At 44.6% G+C, this 13,673-nt stretch overlaps 1 protein-coding gene across 5 annotated transcripts in view; it reads left to right on the top strand.

Moving 5' to 3' along the window:
• Positions 1-6,192: 6,192 nt before the first annotated feature.
• Positions 6,193-13,673, top strand: part of LOC135909324 (lachesin-like) — a 441,203-nt gene continuing 433,722 nt past the window's right edge. For 2 of the 5 annotated variants that reach the window (XM_065441270.1, XM_065441264.1), the window contains exons 1-3: positions 6,193-6,260; positions 7,887-7,937; positions 8,162-8,223. In XM_065441270.1, coding sequence (XP_065297342.1) covers positions 7,932-7,937; positions 8,162-8,223 — 68 coding nt within the window. In that variant the 5' untranslated portion in view covers positions 6,193-6,260; positions 7,887-7,931. Of the gene's footprint in view, positions 6,261-7,886; positions 7,938-8,161; positions 8,224-13,673 lie in introns of those variants that run through there. The other 3 variants (XM_070531662.1, XM_065441296.1, XM_065441278.1) reach the window with 3 other exon arrangements.

Below are 13,673 nucleotides of genomic sequence, written 5' to 3'. Positions count from 1 at the left end.
AAGAGGATCAAAAGAAGTGGAAAAAAAGAGAGGCTTTAAAGAGCACACGCTATGCGGCTTTAGAGCTTATCAGGCGCTGGCACTCGGAAGAGACTCTCAGAGGTAAACTCGACCACAGTAACGCAGGAAAAATGACGAGATGGCGCCTGTACGCCGCAGGCATACAATCTTATACATGACATCTCATCGCAGCGCCGTATAGGCGAATGTTCATTTAGGTTTTTCTCGCACAATTTAAGAAATTGTGGCTCGCGTAAAGGAAATGTTGAACTAAGTTATCAAGTGGCAAGCTTCAAGAAATCTATACCATAAGGTATAGATGTCGTGTCATCTGTTTACGTGTTTCAGTTGGTGATACGAAGCTAATGAGTTAGAAATTTCATTAGGTTTGCCTGTATATTATTGACAAAATAAATATACAGATTATGACTATTGAAAGGCAACGAGAGAAAAATAATTCTTTAGGTGAGCGGAGCATGCGATAGATATAAGTGAACGTCACTTGCGTGTTAAAATTATTGAGTAAGTCTTCTTTTTCTCGTAAGGGAAGTACGCGGGAAAGTTCAGTGTTCACTGCTGGTGCCAATGCGGTATTGATCAATGCCAGCAACGTTATCCTCTTCAGGGGCTGCGTGCACGATTGTGTTCGTCAAGATGGTGCAGCAAAAGCAAAATCACTCATGAAAATAATGCTATTTCAAAAGTTTCATAATTCCCACATACTTCGGATTAAAGCTTTCTTGGAAGTTTGACTAATAAGTAGCGTTCAAACCAACATACTTGCGACAACTTACTACCAGTACCAGTAATGGACGCCAATCTCGAGGGCAATGCTCATGCTGCTGCGGGTGCCGGAAGCAATTGCACGAACCGGAAACACGTCATTGTCGACGTATTTTTGACCTCACGTATGGTAAACTAGATTAAAAATATGCGGCTGGACTTTTGCTTTCGCTGGGAGTACGTCGTCATGTGGCGAGTTCATTTCATTTAAAGCGAACAGCTTTTTTTGTCTCTTTGCCCCGTTCTTGTAGTCGGATTTTCCCCGCTGGGAGAATGAGGACAGGACTGCCGCAGATGCGGAGCCAGCGAACAAAAATTTGGACAGAGGGGGAGGGGAAACAATGGCTGTGTCTTCGGATTTTGCTGGGTGGGCAGAGTGGTGCTGACGTCACGCCAGAAATTGGTGAACCTTGTGGGTTGGCGAAGGGAGGCGCCCAACTGTTTTGCTACGATGACTGTGGCAGCAAACGCAAAGAAGTTAGAAAAGCGACGTGAGACTCCGCGTCAACAAAAGGCCGCCATGACCGCCGAAGAATGAGAAGAAACGTTGCGCCAACGACTTTCACAGATAAGTCAGCAAATTTAGAAAGCTGTTCACTTAGTTTGACAATGATCTACGATAGTTTCTTCGTTTCTTTTGATTGCATTGAGAAAGTTATTTATAGGAAATATTTCTCAAATGGCTGGATGGGTGCCTTCCAAGTATTCTGTACATAGAATTGTTGACGTTCCAATATCTGACACTCCTGTAGGAAGTTCACGCACAAAGTCCACATTTTGTAAGCTTCACGAAACTCACCTCAGAATGCGAAACTATCAATTCGTTCTGGTACTGAACGCGTTTAATTATACTGAAGAATAAAAAAATAGTTGTGAAATTAAGTTTTCAACGTATGAAATAATTGGCGCCTGAAGAAGACTGATATGATGCACAGTATATTTTTAGCGCATGTAAAGAGATAGGAACTAAGCGTTAACATCATGCGTTTTTTATTTCAATGCAGAGTTTTACCATGGTTGTTGAGGTCAACGAAAGGCCAGAAAGAAACTGACAGAAGAAGACAAAGTTTTAGTGGAAGTTAGCATGTAAATCATTTAGAAATAAGTAAATTATTGCTGATGCCATTTTCTGACTTTCAGCATCTAAGTTTTTGCTGGAATGAACAATGGTGTCCTTCTCGGCAATTGGAAGTTACAGATACCAGACTACGCAGTCGCCCCCCGCAATTGAATTTTTATTAACATAGAACTGGTCTGACGATGTCCCCTCTATGCCACAATTGTAAGGAAATTGAATGAATAGACCCCTACTTTTTATCGTGTGGACAATATTCACACCAGAGAAAAATGTCGCGTTACTGCGCGACTGAGCTAGAGAAAGAAGAAGAGTGCGCGCGCGTGATCTTGGGGTACTCTGCCCCGGCTGGGCCTTGCCTGTGGGTTCCTCCTGGACCTCGTTTCACCCTGTAAACAAACGTCTTTCCTAACGATACTACTCAAAGCTCTACTCTGAAAAATTGGATTACGGTTAAGCATACCAGAATTATCATTTGGCGCCTTGACACTAGGCTATAGTCACAGAAACGTTTGTTCCACAGTATTTGATTATTTAACTGAAAGAAAGCGAGTGCCGTGACAATTATTGTATCTTTATTCTACATGTCATATCTGCATTCATTTAACCTAAATTGGTTACTCTAAATTCTTTATTAACATTGATTTCTCCTTGATTTTACCCTCTTTTAACATTCGCCTTTAAGTTAGCCTGAATGCTCGCTCGCATAGCAGTCTAGTTTTTGCACCATATCTTTTTCTTGTATTTATTTTACTTTGCGTTTATCTTCTTCAAATAAAAATTTCTTTTAGCTACCTCCTGCCGCCCGATCCTTGGCCTGTCCCACTTAGTGGGTGCGAGCCATGACAGAGGATCGTCGTCGTCGTCGTCGTCGTCATCGTCGTCGTCATCATCATCATAATCATCATCATCGCAGAATTACACACAGGTGTATTGAATGTTCTTGCAGTTTAACTGTATATTTAGACACTTACTACAGTGGCACTTTTGAATAGCGTTATGGTCATTCGACTATTAAAAAATTTAGCAGAATTGGGTTACCCGTGCTGCAAAGTTCGCACCATACAGCTTCACCTACGACAATGCACACAACGAGCAAAGTCAATACCAGCGTAAAGCGTGCTATTCGGGTCTTCGCGCTGGCGCTGTCTCCGAATGCAGCTGCACGCTATTGTGAATTAAACTGAGTAGTCTCGGCTTTTCACGATTTACTTCTCTTTCTTTCTTGTATTCTTTATTTTTTTGCGTGTGTTGGAGTTGAAGGGTACAACACAGAGTTTGTATGAAATAGGATGACATTGCATTTTCCTTCTGTGCTTTGGGCGCTACACACTACTATGTCTCGGGTGTTGTTCATGACGGGCAGGGAAGGAAGTAATATGAAACAACACAAAGAAAATGCTTTGGATTGCTCATTGCGGTGTAGTAATGCAACGAGCAGACAGTAGACAGATATTTTCTTTTTCATAAGGAAGAAATGGAAAACGAAGGACCTTTTTCTTAGGAACACTGGGCGATATGTATTACGTCCATGAAAGCCGACTTCGTTGGATGTCTAGGAAATTCCTGGTGCTCACGACACTGGTTGAAGTAGGTGGTTTTATGACCCCGAGCATGAAGGAAACAGCGGTAAGGACGTGTGGAACTCATCGACGGTGAATCTGCTGGAATATTCAACGAGGAACTCGAGCCGAGGCTTTTTCGCGTAGTCTATCACATGCGCGCGCGCACACACACACACACGCACAGTGGTTGCAGGCGTCTTGGCAGTAGCTGGACATGCCTCCCGGAGAGCCTGGTGCAGCAGTGAGGCATGTGTGACGAAGATTTTATTTTGAAGGCTTCCGGTACCAGCGATCACGAAACTGCGGTTGCCAGTAGTGATAAGGCACTCACGAGCATCCTGGCGGGAAGCGTCGAACTTGTAATGCTGGGACATGCACCGCAGTTTGCAGTGGCTGTAAAAGCAAGAACAGGGATTGAGATAGATAGATAGATAGATAGATAGATAGATAGATAGATAGATAGATAGATAGATAGATAGATAGATAGATAGATAGATAGATAGATAGATAGATAGATAGATAACATGAAGCCCAGTGTGCCTGATACTTCATTGATTGCTGATAAGCTTGCATCAAATCAAAGCATGAATCAATCCAATCATATTAATTCACTCACGATATGGGGCACATTAACAGCCTGAGCGATGAACGAAAATTTCTTTATGAGACTATATTCATCTAGTCCTTTAATGACGCGCACCCAGTTACGTCTTAATCATTGCGTTTCTATCTAATTAAAAATCTGTTCTAATTTATCACGCACAAACGAACTGACTATTCCTGTATCGCTGAAGTGGAATTTCACTCTTTTCTTGCTTATGTGTTCCCGTCAACGGAACTCATCCTGCGCGTACAGATACGAAGTCCCTAATTAGCATTAGCTTCTTGCGTTTATCTTATGTAGTAAAAAGTAGTTAGGGAATTTACAGGAGCGTACCTGCGTTTCAATCACTGAAATAGAAATTGTAGTATTAAAAGAAATATGCCAGGTATGTTGGTGGCGCTCCACGTGATGTAGTTAGTCGTACAGGAGAAAAGTGATTAAATGTGGTCGAACAAGGAATGTCACTGGGGCAAGAAACATCCCTCGTTAGACCCCTGTTAATCACTTCAAGCCTCCATCTTCCGTAATGTTCTCTTCATTTGGAGAAAAGTGAATATCTTTCGAGATATTGATATTCAGACAAGAATAACGTACGATACGAGCTTGCGTTGTGCAGCAGAAAACCTGTGAAGGCCATTAGAAGTACACGTAGCCTGTAGCGTACCTTTAAGGTTCACCACGGCAGGCGAAAGCGGAGACCAGGGATCGGTCTGGTTGCTGTACAAGTTCTGCCACCAGTCGTGTGAGGAGCCTGTGAAAAAAAAAACAATTAACGTCATCCTTAAATGCAAAGGGAGAAAATACATAGGAAATTAGCGCGAAACTGCCACAATGCATCGGAAAGTGTTGTCCTACAGCAGGCACTAACTATACGGCGGACCATAAGAGGTGAGGAGAAATGGCTGCACCGAAAACTGTGGCATACTGTTCTCGGAGAAGCAATAGGGCTCACTTACCAGAGCTACGTGAATGCGGCGAGTTCCCCAACTCTCCGTCAAGCAACTTTCCGCGGACACCTTTAGGGACTAGCTTCGAGTGGGATGTAGGTGCGGAGCTTGCAGGAATCTCTGTGGGGAAGCAGGGACAAATTTTAACCGAATGAGAAGTGCGTAAATCATTGTTTCGACGCTACGAGCAGTAGCTACTTCACCTTCACGGTTTCATCTGCTAGCCTTTTAGTTCAGTTGTAGCTTCTGCCTCGGAAAGGTGTTAGTGTTGGGTTCACTCTCTGGACCGGAGAACTTCTTATCAAGTGCGAGGCTTCTTTATTCCTAATTAATCACTTTTTGTTTTCTTTGTAGCTTCATTTTTTTTATATGTAACTCCAACCGTTTTATTTCAGCGACAGCTTTTGTGTATATTTTTTGTTTCTAATGGCCGAGTAAAAAATACAAGTCAGCGGTTAGAAACCCTACATATGTGCGGGTATTATACACTCGGGTAAATAATGCGAATACGACTAGATGACAGTACGACAAATATAAGCTAGAAAGTTACATTAATGACGGTATCTTTTACTCATTGCCTACTTACACAGGATCACTCTTGAATTAAAGCACGAAGGCGCAAGGTAAAAAGTTGGCGCTTTCTTTTCAGCGAAAAATCAACTTCAGCATATTTGTTCTCATATTCATACAAATCTCACTGAATGCTCTATTAAACACAGTAAAAGTTTGTGAAAAGCTTGTGAAACGTCTGTGTGTCAGGCATTCTTTACATGATTCAGTTTCGCAGTGGCAAGATGTATGTGGGTCAATCTAGCCCCTTCATCGACGTGCGTCTAAGAGAGCACCAGTCGTAATTGAAGTCATATTGTGGGTCGCATCTGACTGTCCATCATAGAGAGTGCGCGTGCCATCACATGTTTAATGAAGCGGACGTTGTTTTCACAAGAAATAACCGGTTTATCTGAGAATTAACAGAGGCCTATCACATTAGACAAAAAAAAGGGGAGGTGCCTGCGTCAGACACCCTTGTCTTGCTGCACGATAAGTACACTTCTTTTTTTTTGTTAACACGTGTACATGGTCGGTTTGCTTTATGGTATTTTGGAGAGTAACCTGCGGCTATCATTTTTTATTGTTACCCCGTTTTGCTGCGCTTGCGCGATCACCCTTTTTTTGGGGTATATATGTGAGGCCTCTACAATAAATCCTTTCAGTTACGAGTAAGCTTCTTGTCCTGTCACTTCTTGTGTCCCGTACTTTCGCTGGGCTTTAAAGAAGTTCTGAAGGTGAGCATTTTTTTTGTTCATTTTTCAGCATGCTGGTTCGCTTCCTGCTACCATTAAGTGCAGAGTAACACTAGAACAACGACACAGCAGACGGCACGCAGATGCGGCCTGAGTTGAGCGTTGTAACTGTAATGTGTAATCCCTTGTTCACGTCCCCTTGCACGTCGTAGCAATTGCAGATAGTACTCAGGAGCGAAATTTTCCGACGAGCTCTATACATCGTTTCAAATAAAGCTTTGTGGATAACTCTGTGGGTGGATAGGTGAGAAAATCGGGTCGAATGGCCATTGCGAATTCTGTGAAGAAACAGCTGTTAATTGCCATCGTCACTCACCGTAGAGATTGACCGTGCCTTTGGTCTCTCCGAGCGTGTTCTTGGCGACGCAGTGGTACTCCCCGTAGTCGTCTGGCTTGAGCCGGTGTACGACGAGTTGCATGCGAACCTTGTACATGGCGTGCTGCATGGTGACCACAGAATACTTGACGTTCTGGTGTATCATGCGGTCCGCGCCATGGGTCCAGTAGGTGACCGATCTTGGGTGCGACTCCAGGTTGCAGTCCAGGGTCACGTCCGAGTCGATGCTCGCGCCGACGAGCTGATTCGGGATCCAGATCATGGGCGCGACTAAAGAGACATAGGCAAAGTGCATACTGAAGCATCGTTATTTTGGCGTGGCAGTGACGCTCTTCTCCACGTTTCATTTCAAGCTATATCGAGTCTACTTTCCTTCATCAAAGAAAAAAAAAGCGAGCAGCAGCATAAGAGGGTGCCACGTTTAGCAGCTTGACGGGGCCACTGCCCCCCACGAGAACACATTAAGAATGGCTAGTTTAGCTTAATTTCTCTTACAATAGCGCTTGGTATTGAAAGTATCGATCTGCTTAACCCCATGGTTCGTGCTTACAGCAAAGGTCGTTGGCTCCAAAACACGCTTGTCATGTTTTTTCGAAAGGCCATCAGTGAGAAGCACCAACATGCGGCTTATCCTACTGCAACTCAAAACTCTGCGTTTCAAAGATTCTGGGGACAACAGAATGTATGGCACGTGTAATGGAAAACGTCACGGAACATGCTGGCAGCGCAACTGAACAAAAGGACAGAGAAAGAAGCAGATGCTACATTGATTTCACGAGGGAAGGCTTCGATACAGAGCACGTTCGAAGTGCATGTTCGATTTTCCTCCATTTATTAGTGTTTCCGACTGCGAGGCGAACATTTGTGTTTGAATAAGCTACCAGTCCAGCGTTGGTCCCACGTAGTACGGCTTTTTCTTTCTTTTTTTTCTTCTTTTGTCAGTGTAGTAGCTTTCATTTGCGCTTTCTGGCGATGAAATAGGTAGTCATTCTGTATAACGATGTAAGATATTACGGAACACAGTTTTTTGATCTGAAACTGTCGTACGGACTTAACGAGTAAAACATCTTCGTGGGATTTGGTTTGGACGAATCCTACACTGGCACATCGAGATAGAGGCCTGGATCCACAATGCAACCTGATTGTGATTAAATGAACGAGACTTCGTTACTATTTCCCAGTGAAAACTTGAAGGCTGGCATTGTTTAAATGAGGCTAATTGTAATTAAATTATATATACAGAAACTTAACGTCAAATATCCTTTCTATAGGGCCGAAGTCCTTGCTGAGCAAGTTAGGATGAGTCAGCCTCCCACATGCAGGTGAGCTGACTCATTTCGACCTATTCTCATTTACGTGATCTCGGCACCTAAATTGTCGTCTGACAAACCCACTCGATACGCTTTTGTTGGGCTCTTGTCGACTCTACAACAACTGTCTCAGCCTTTCTTTTACTAAAGCTAATAACTTTCAAACACTTTAAACGGATATCAAGGGTACTCTATATAGATACCTTTTTTTCCATACTCATTGACCGTACTCACAGCTGACTTCGAGGATGATCCGCTTGCTGACAGAAGGCACCACACCGTTGGAGGCGATGCACAGGTAGGCACTCATGTGCAGGCGGGATACCTTCGTGATGTTCAGCCAAGTGTCTTTCACATACAATACTGTAGATCAGACAGGATTACACGATCGTTAAGAGAACTGTAGTCATACAGAATAAGCTTATCGCTTTATAGGAGTAGAACTTTGCGCCAGTTGGTGATGCATATTTGGCTACAGTAAAACGCAAAATAGACGGGGCAAGTTTGTCACAATGCACACACCGAGAACGTAAAGAGGTCCCGGACTTGTCTATTGTTGAAAAGTGGGACCATTTCATACACAAACATCGCAGCATTTCTTTTTATTATTCTCCAGCTTTGCAAAGGATAGTCTTGCATCTTGAAGTTCGTACTATGTCCACAGTGCTGCCAGTACTTCCCTTATGTTCTACTGGAATATCCACCAGGCGCACAGCTCAAAAGGACAGAAAGAAAGAAGGAAAAAAGAAGGAAGGACTGCTGACACTGCCTCTCACCAGGACATTTTAGCGAACTTCTGTATAGCCTTATTTTTTGCGCTGTTATTAAGCGTGTGAAGCAAGAAAAAATGCACTAAATGTCGTATGAAAGCTTTCTTCAGATAAGTTACCTGTAGCCTTTCGTTACAACGTCTGCTTTGCGTACTAATTAGGAAGGTCGTCGGGATATGATACTATGGCGTAGTATTTTCAGTTAGTTCGCCCGCATAATTTCAAGTTGTCTTGACGACTGAGACGGTTCCTTGAACTCGAAGTGTGCGCATTCCGTCTACGCCAGTAGAACTTGCTTTCAGACACAAGAAACTTAAAGCGACAGACACAGATACGAGGAGTCAATACGTGGAGCATTCTGGCATATTACATAATAAACGTCCCTATGGTAGGCTTATTTGCAAGATGTAACATACATGAAACAAATGTGCCCAATGAAATAAAAAGATGAGCGGTAACGGTCCTTGTTAGTCTTTTTCTCTTTCTTCGTTCTTTTGATTTTGCTCGCTTTGTTTTTAGCATGCCGTTATCGCCATGGTCGCGATTCTCACACAACAACAGGTATTCATATTTAGCCGAATAAGGCCCGACCTTTCGAGGGAAATATAGAAGGGAATGGCTTCACAAAGGATCGGTTTGCCAAGGCTGGCTGCGTGACGTAATGCTCGCTTCTACTTTATTGCCTTCGTCTATGCTAGAGCATGACGAACACACTGTGGTCAGCTAAGCCGCTTTTACTGGTTGTCTAGCAAACGCTGACCGGTAGTGCTGTTCTGGAAATCGTCGAATTCCGGCGTATTGTCGACTTCAACTTGTCAGCCCTGATTGGCTCAGAACGCCAAAACGGCTGAATAAGGCGACAGCGTGGCGGTTAACACCTGGGGCACACCCCGGGTTTCAGGGGAGCAAAGTTTGCGCGCTTTGGTTCCGGTCGAAGCAGCAGCGAACGGAGCGAGGATGGTTAAACATCTCCGAAGGGCCTAAGCGTTCTCTCATCTCTCGTCACGCGAGGCATCTCTGACCTTTCCTAGATGCCTCGAGCGCGATGTGCTGGGCGTCCTCTCTGCGCCACGTGATATCCGGTTCCGGTGTCCCGTTCGCGATGCAGCGCAGCGCCACGTCGCCGCCTTCAGCCACTTCCGTGCTGTCGCTCGTCAGGTTGTTGTCGATTTTGGGCGGCACTGCAAGAGAGCCACTTTGAAAATCTCTGTCACGCTGTGTTCACTGTAAGCGTAGCTTCTTATAGATACGACGTTATGTTCAGGCTGATGGTGTCCACAGGGGTCGCATACAAAGCTTCCCGGAAATATGAAACTTTGCGATGCTACTCCGAATACAAATGAGAAATGTGGTGCCTGCTTAATGCTCTACACCGACTGCCGGCTGTGGACACGGACGTGACCTGGCAGGTCACAAATACCCGGCCCTGCAACTTTTTTTGTCGAACACAGCTCTAAACGATTAATCGAAAACACTGCCCAGAACTTACGACGCAGCTGTTGCTTTTTGATGTGTGGAGTCGCATATCGATTCTTGTGAGTTCGACTCTTTCGCGGTAGCACTCTTTTTTTTCTCGTGGCCAACATGTGCTGCTGTGTGGCATGTCAGTATTTCCCGCGACATGCTTGCATTCAAACTTCGTCGCACACTTCTTTACGAGGCGTTTTTGTCAGACGAAGCAGCGGGACGCGCTCGGTTTCGATATCGACTCGATTGAGCTTTGAAATTCGATGATGAATATTACGAATTGGGTCCCATTTTCAAGAATAAGAAACTGGGGGTGTATTAAAATGTGCCTGCCTATACATCTGCCATGTAAATTACTGCCCTCGGGGCACTGATCAAAAGGTTAGTTGAAATACTGTTTAGCGAATTAGTCTGCTGATGCTGACGTTATTGACGCCAAAGTATGTCCACTTCGCCTAGGAGTTCATCTGGACATACATCACGTTCGCTGCACTTCCAGCAATTTTATAAAAAATCTGTATGGTCTAACAAGAACCACCCTGTTTAGGCAGGTCGAAAGACGCACTAACCCACTACGTTGAGGTATCCGACCTGGGACTTCATGGGCGACGTGTTTATCTGGCACATGTAGGCGCCCCGGTCACGCTCTTGCACGTCGTGGATGTGCAGGTGCCAGGTGCGGTGGTCGTTGTGCGTCACCTTGAAGCGGGAGTTGTGCGTGATCACGTGCTTGGCGAGTGTCAGCAGCGTGAACTTCTCCACGAACATCCAGGCCACCTGCGGAGTCAACGACTCTGTCATGTTGGGTAGAATTCACATATTAATCCGCAGTCGAGTAAGAGCCAAGTCGATATGGTTATGGTCGCAACGTTTTTTTGGTCGGCTGGTAAATCGTTTTTTCCCCCACAAGCCTTGGAGGAAGCTATGAAGCTGGCCTGGGGCCGCTATATGAATTTAGGTGGCTGAATTAGAGCCATTTACCGAAGCAAATGTCTTGCAAATATGGCCCCACAGTAGGGTTGAGGATTGGGCGAGTTATGTTGCATTCTAAAACTGGTACAGCGCAACATAGAAAGCTCCTCAGCTTACAGCTCATCAGCCCAGAAAGCCACGAGGACTCTTGTAAAGTACTTGAACGTGACAGACCTGTCGGCCCAGCTTTAGAAACGGAGTGCCTTGTCTAATGCGCGTATGAAATCAGGCCTTTGTCATAATCTTCCTCTCTCACCCCCACTTCTCTCCCCACGTGTACAGTAATAAATTCGACGTCGCCTAGTCAACCACCCTGCCTTAAGCGGTAAAGCGAATAAAACGTGATAGAATGAGAGAATAGTTAAAAAGTAGAGCGAGAAAAATAACCACTTTAACGCGATGCATCGCGTTACAACTTTCAGAGTTGGCCACACAATTCATAAGTTCTTAGTATTGACGCAGTGCATTTCAGAGCTTGAGTGCTGAACTAGATCTGGAACAGTGTCCCAGGACGCTTTCCTCCGCCAAGGATTGGATGACCATTTAGTTTTTCAAGCGCGCAGTCACGAGCACTTTTCTTTCCACACTGTAACGGGGACAGTCACACTTCATGGCACCTTCTTTAACGATGACAACGATCACCGTTAAAGAACGTGTCACGAAGTGTCCATATGGTAGCGCAAAGCGTGCGCTTGTTTTACTGTGCATGCCTGATTTCTCATTGAGCAAGGCATCGGGACCTTGTTCTCGCACATCTCGGCTGCAGAAGGCCACAGTGTTGCTACTGCGATTCCCCAAGGCAACCGTACTGAGCGACCGTCTGCACCACAGTGCTTTCATTACGTCTTCTACTCCAGCACACATAAACACTGGACTTTCTCTCCTTCTCTTAATCTTTCGCTCTACTTTTTTCTTCCCCCAGCCTAGGGTAGCCAACCAGGCTCAGTCCTGGTTAACGTCCTCGCCTTGCCATTTATCCTTTTCTACTCCATCTATTGGACGCCTCCACGCGGACCAGCAGTGGCACTGCCACAGATGCGGTCTGTACAAAAAGCTGTGCTTGAGCATGCTTATCTTGCGTTTTAAACTCATGTTCTTCACTCCTGTCTGTCTCGCAGTAAGACATAATCGCTGCCATGTAATCATAAAGAACATAATTAGCTTTTTCTGGCAGCTATGCTGTACAGCATACTCGTTATAGTGTGTGATTACCGGTGCGCAGCAAGAGTATTTCAGGTCAGAGTCAGAGATTATCGCGGCGCGCATATAATGTGCAGCCAAGAGTCGCGTATCAGAGAAATATTCTCTTTCTTACTGTTCACGCGACATATTGTTTTTCAAATCTACAATTCAGGTTAAAGGACAAATAATCCAATCTTTCTTTACTGCAATTTAAGGTCACATTACTGCGAAACTACAGTCAGAGAAAGATGTTCTACAATTTCTAAAAATTCAACAGTTTCATGTTTAACATCGAGAGCAAAGCGAAAATAATTTTAGTAAAGCTTCGAGTGTGTTAGTTTCATGAGCCTTAGACAGTTACGTTAGCATACGCCAAAGAGGGTGAAGGAGAAAGCCTGCGTGCTCAAGAGACATTCATTAAATCACTTGACATTCTCGTTCGAGTGCATTGTTACTTCTTATAACTTGTTTTCTGCCACCAAAGGTCGTGGGTTCGAGTGCCTTAATTGACGCTGCCTTAATTAACCACGCCCTAACACCAAAGGTCGTGCGTTCGACTTACACAAAAGCTAGAGGGTTCGACTGCAACTGAAGGTCGTGGATTTGAGTGAGTGGATTAACTCTATCTTAATTAACTGAGCCCTTTCCTGGCATGATGAGCGGTATCGGAGCCAGCTGTGGAAGAAGACGACGAACGCGCGAACAGTGGCACAAGCACGTGTCTGCGAGAGGCAAGCTCACATGGCTCTGTAGCACACGCCGCGTTTTCCAGACCATTGGGGCTATGAGCCACTTAAGGCTTTCGCCTTAATGATTTCTTGTTGGGATAGTTGGTGAAACGTCGCTACGTGAAAGTTATGCGTGAAGAAACACATGTACAGAATTAAAAGGACGAACAAGACAAAGGCCGATCACCAGCAACTATTTGATTATGCTTTGAATATCGCCTAGAAACAGTTCACACACAACAAGGGCATCCGCATATCCGTAAAGTTGTCAGAACTGCGCAAGCGCTTGTTGAATTGTGAACATTGTGTTGGTGTAAACTAAACTAAAATAGTTGATAGTGACATTATTCTTGTCTGTACTTTTTCGTACGAATCCATTCGCGACTAACATTCGTGTACGTTAATCACATGTCTTCTAACTTATTATTTGTGTGCAAGGCGAGATAAGATGTGATTTGTGCAAATTCCCTTACATTCAGTTGCGCACACCGCAGCTTACTCACTGTAGTGAGCTGTCGTTGCTTGACCGTTCAGAACTTTTCTGTGCGGCTTTGGACACTGTGAATGACGTTGGAGACTTGGAGCACGCCCTAAGTTCGCTGTAACAGACTACACAACTTTGTGTTGAG

Source organism: Dermacentor albipictus, chromosome 1 (assembly GCF_038994185.2).
Source record: "Dermacentor albipictus isolate Rhodes 1998 colony chromosome 1, USDA_Dalb.pri_finalv2, whole genome shotgun sequence".
NCBI classification, from domain to species: Eukaryota; Metazoa; Arthropoda; class Arachnida; order Ixodida; family Ixodidae; genus Dermacentor; species Dermacentor albipictus.
Note: the sequence above shows the minus strand (reverse complement) of the source record. Positions and strands in the feature narration are given on the sequence as shown.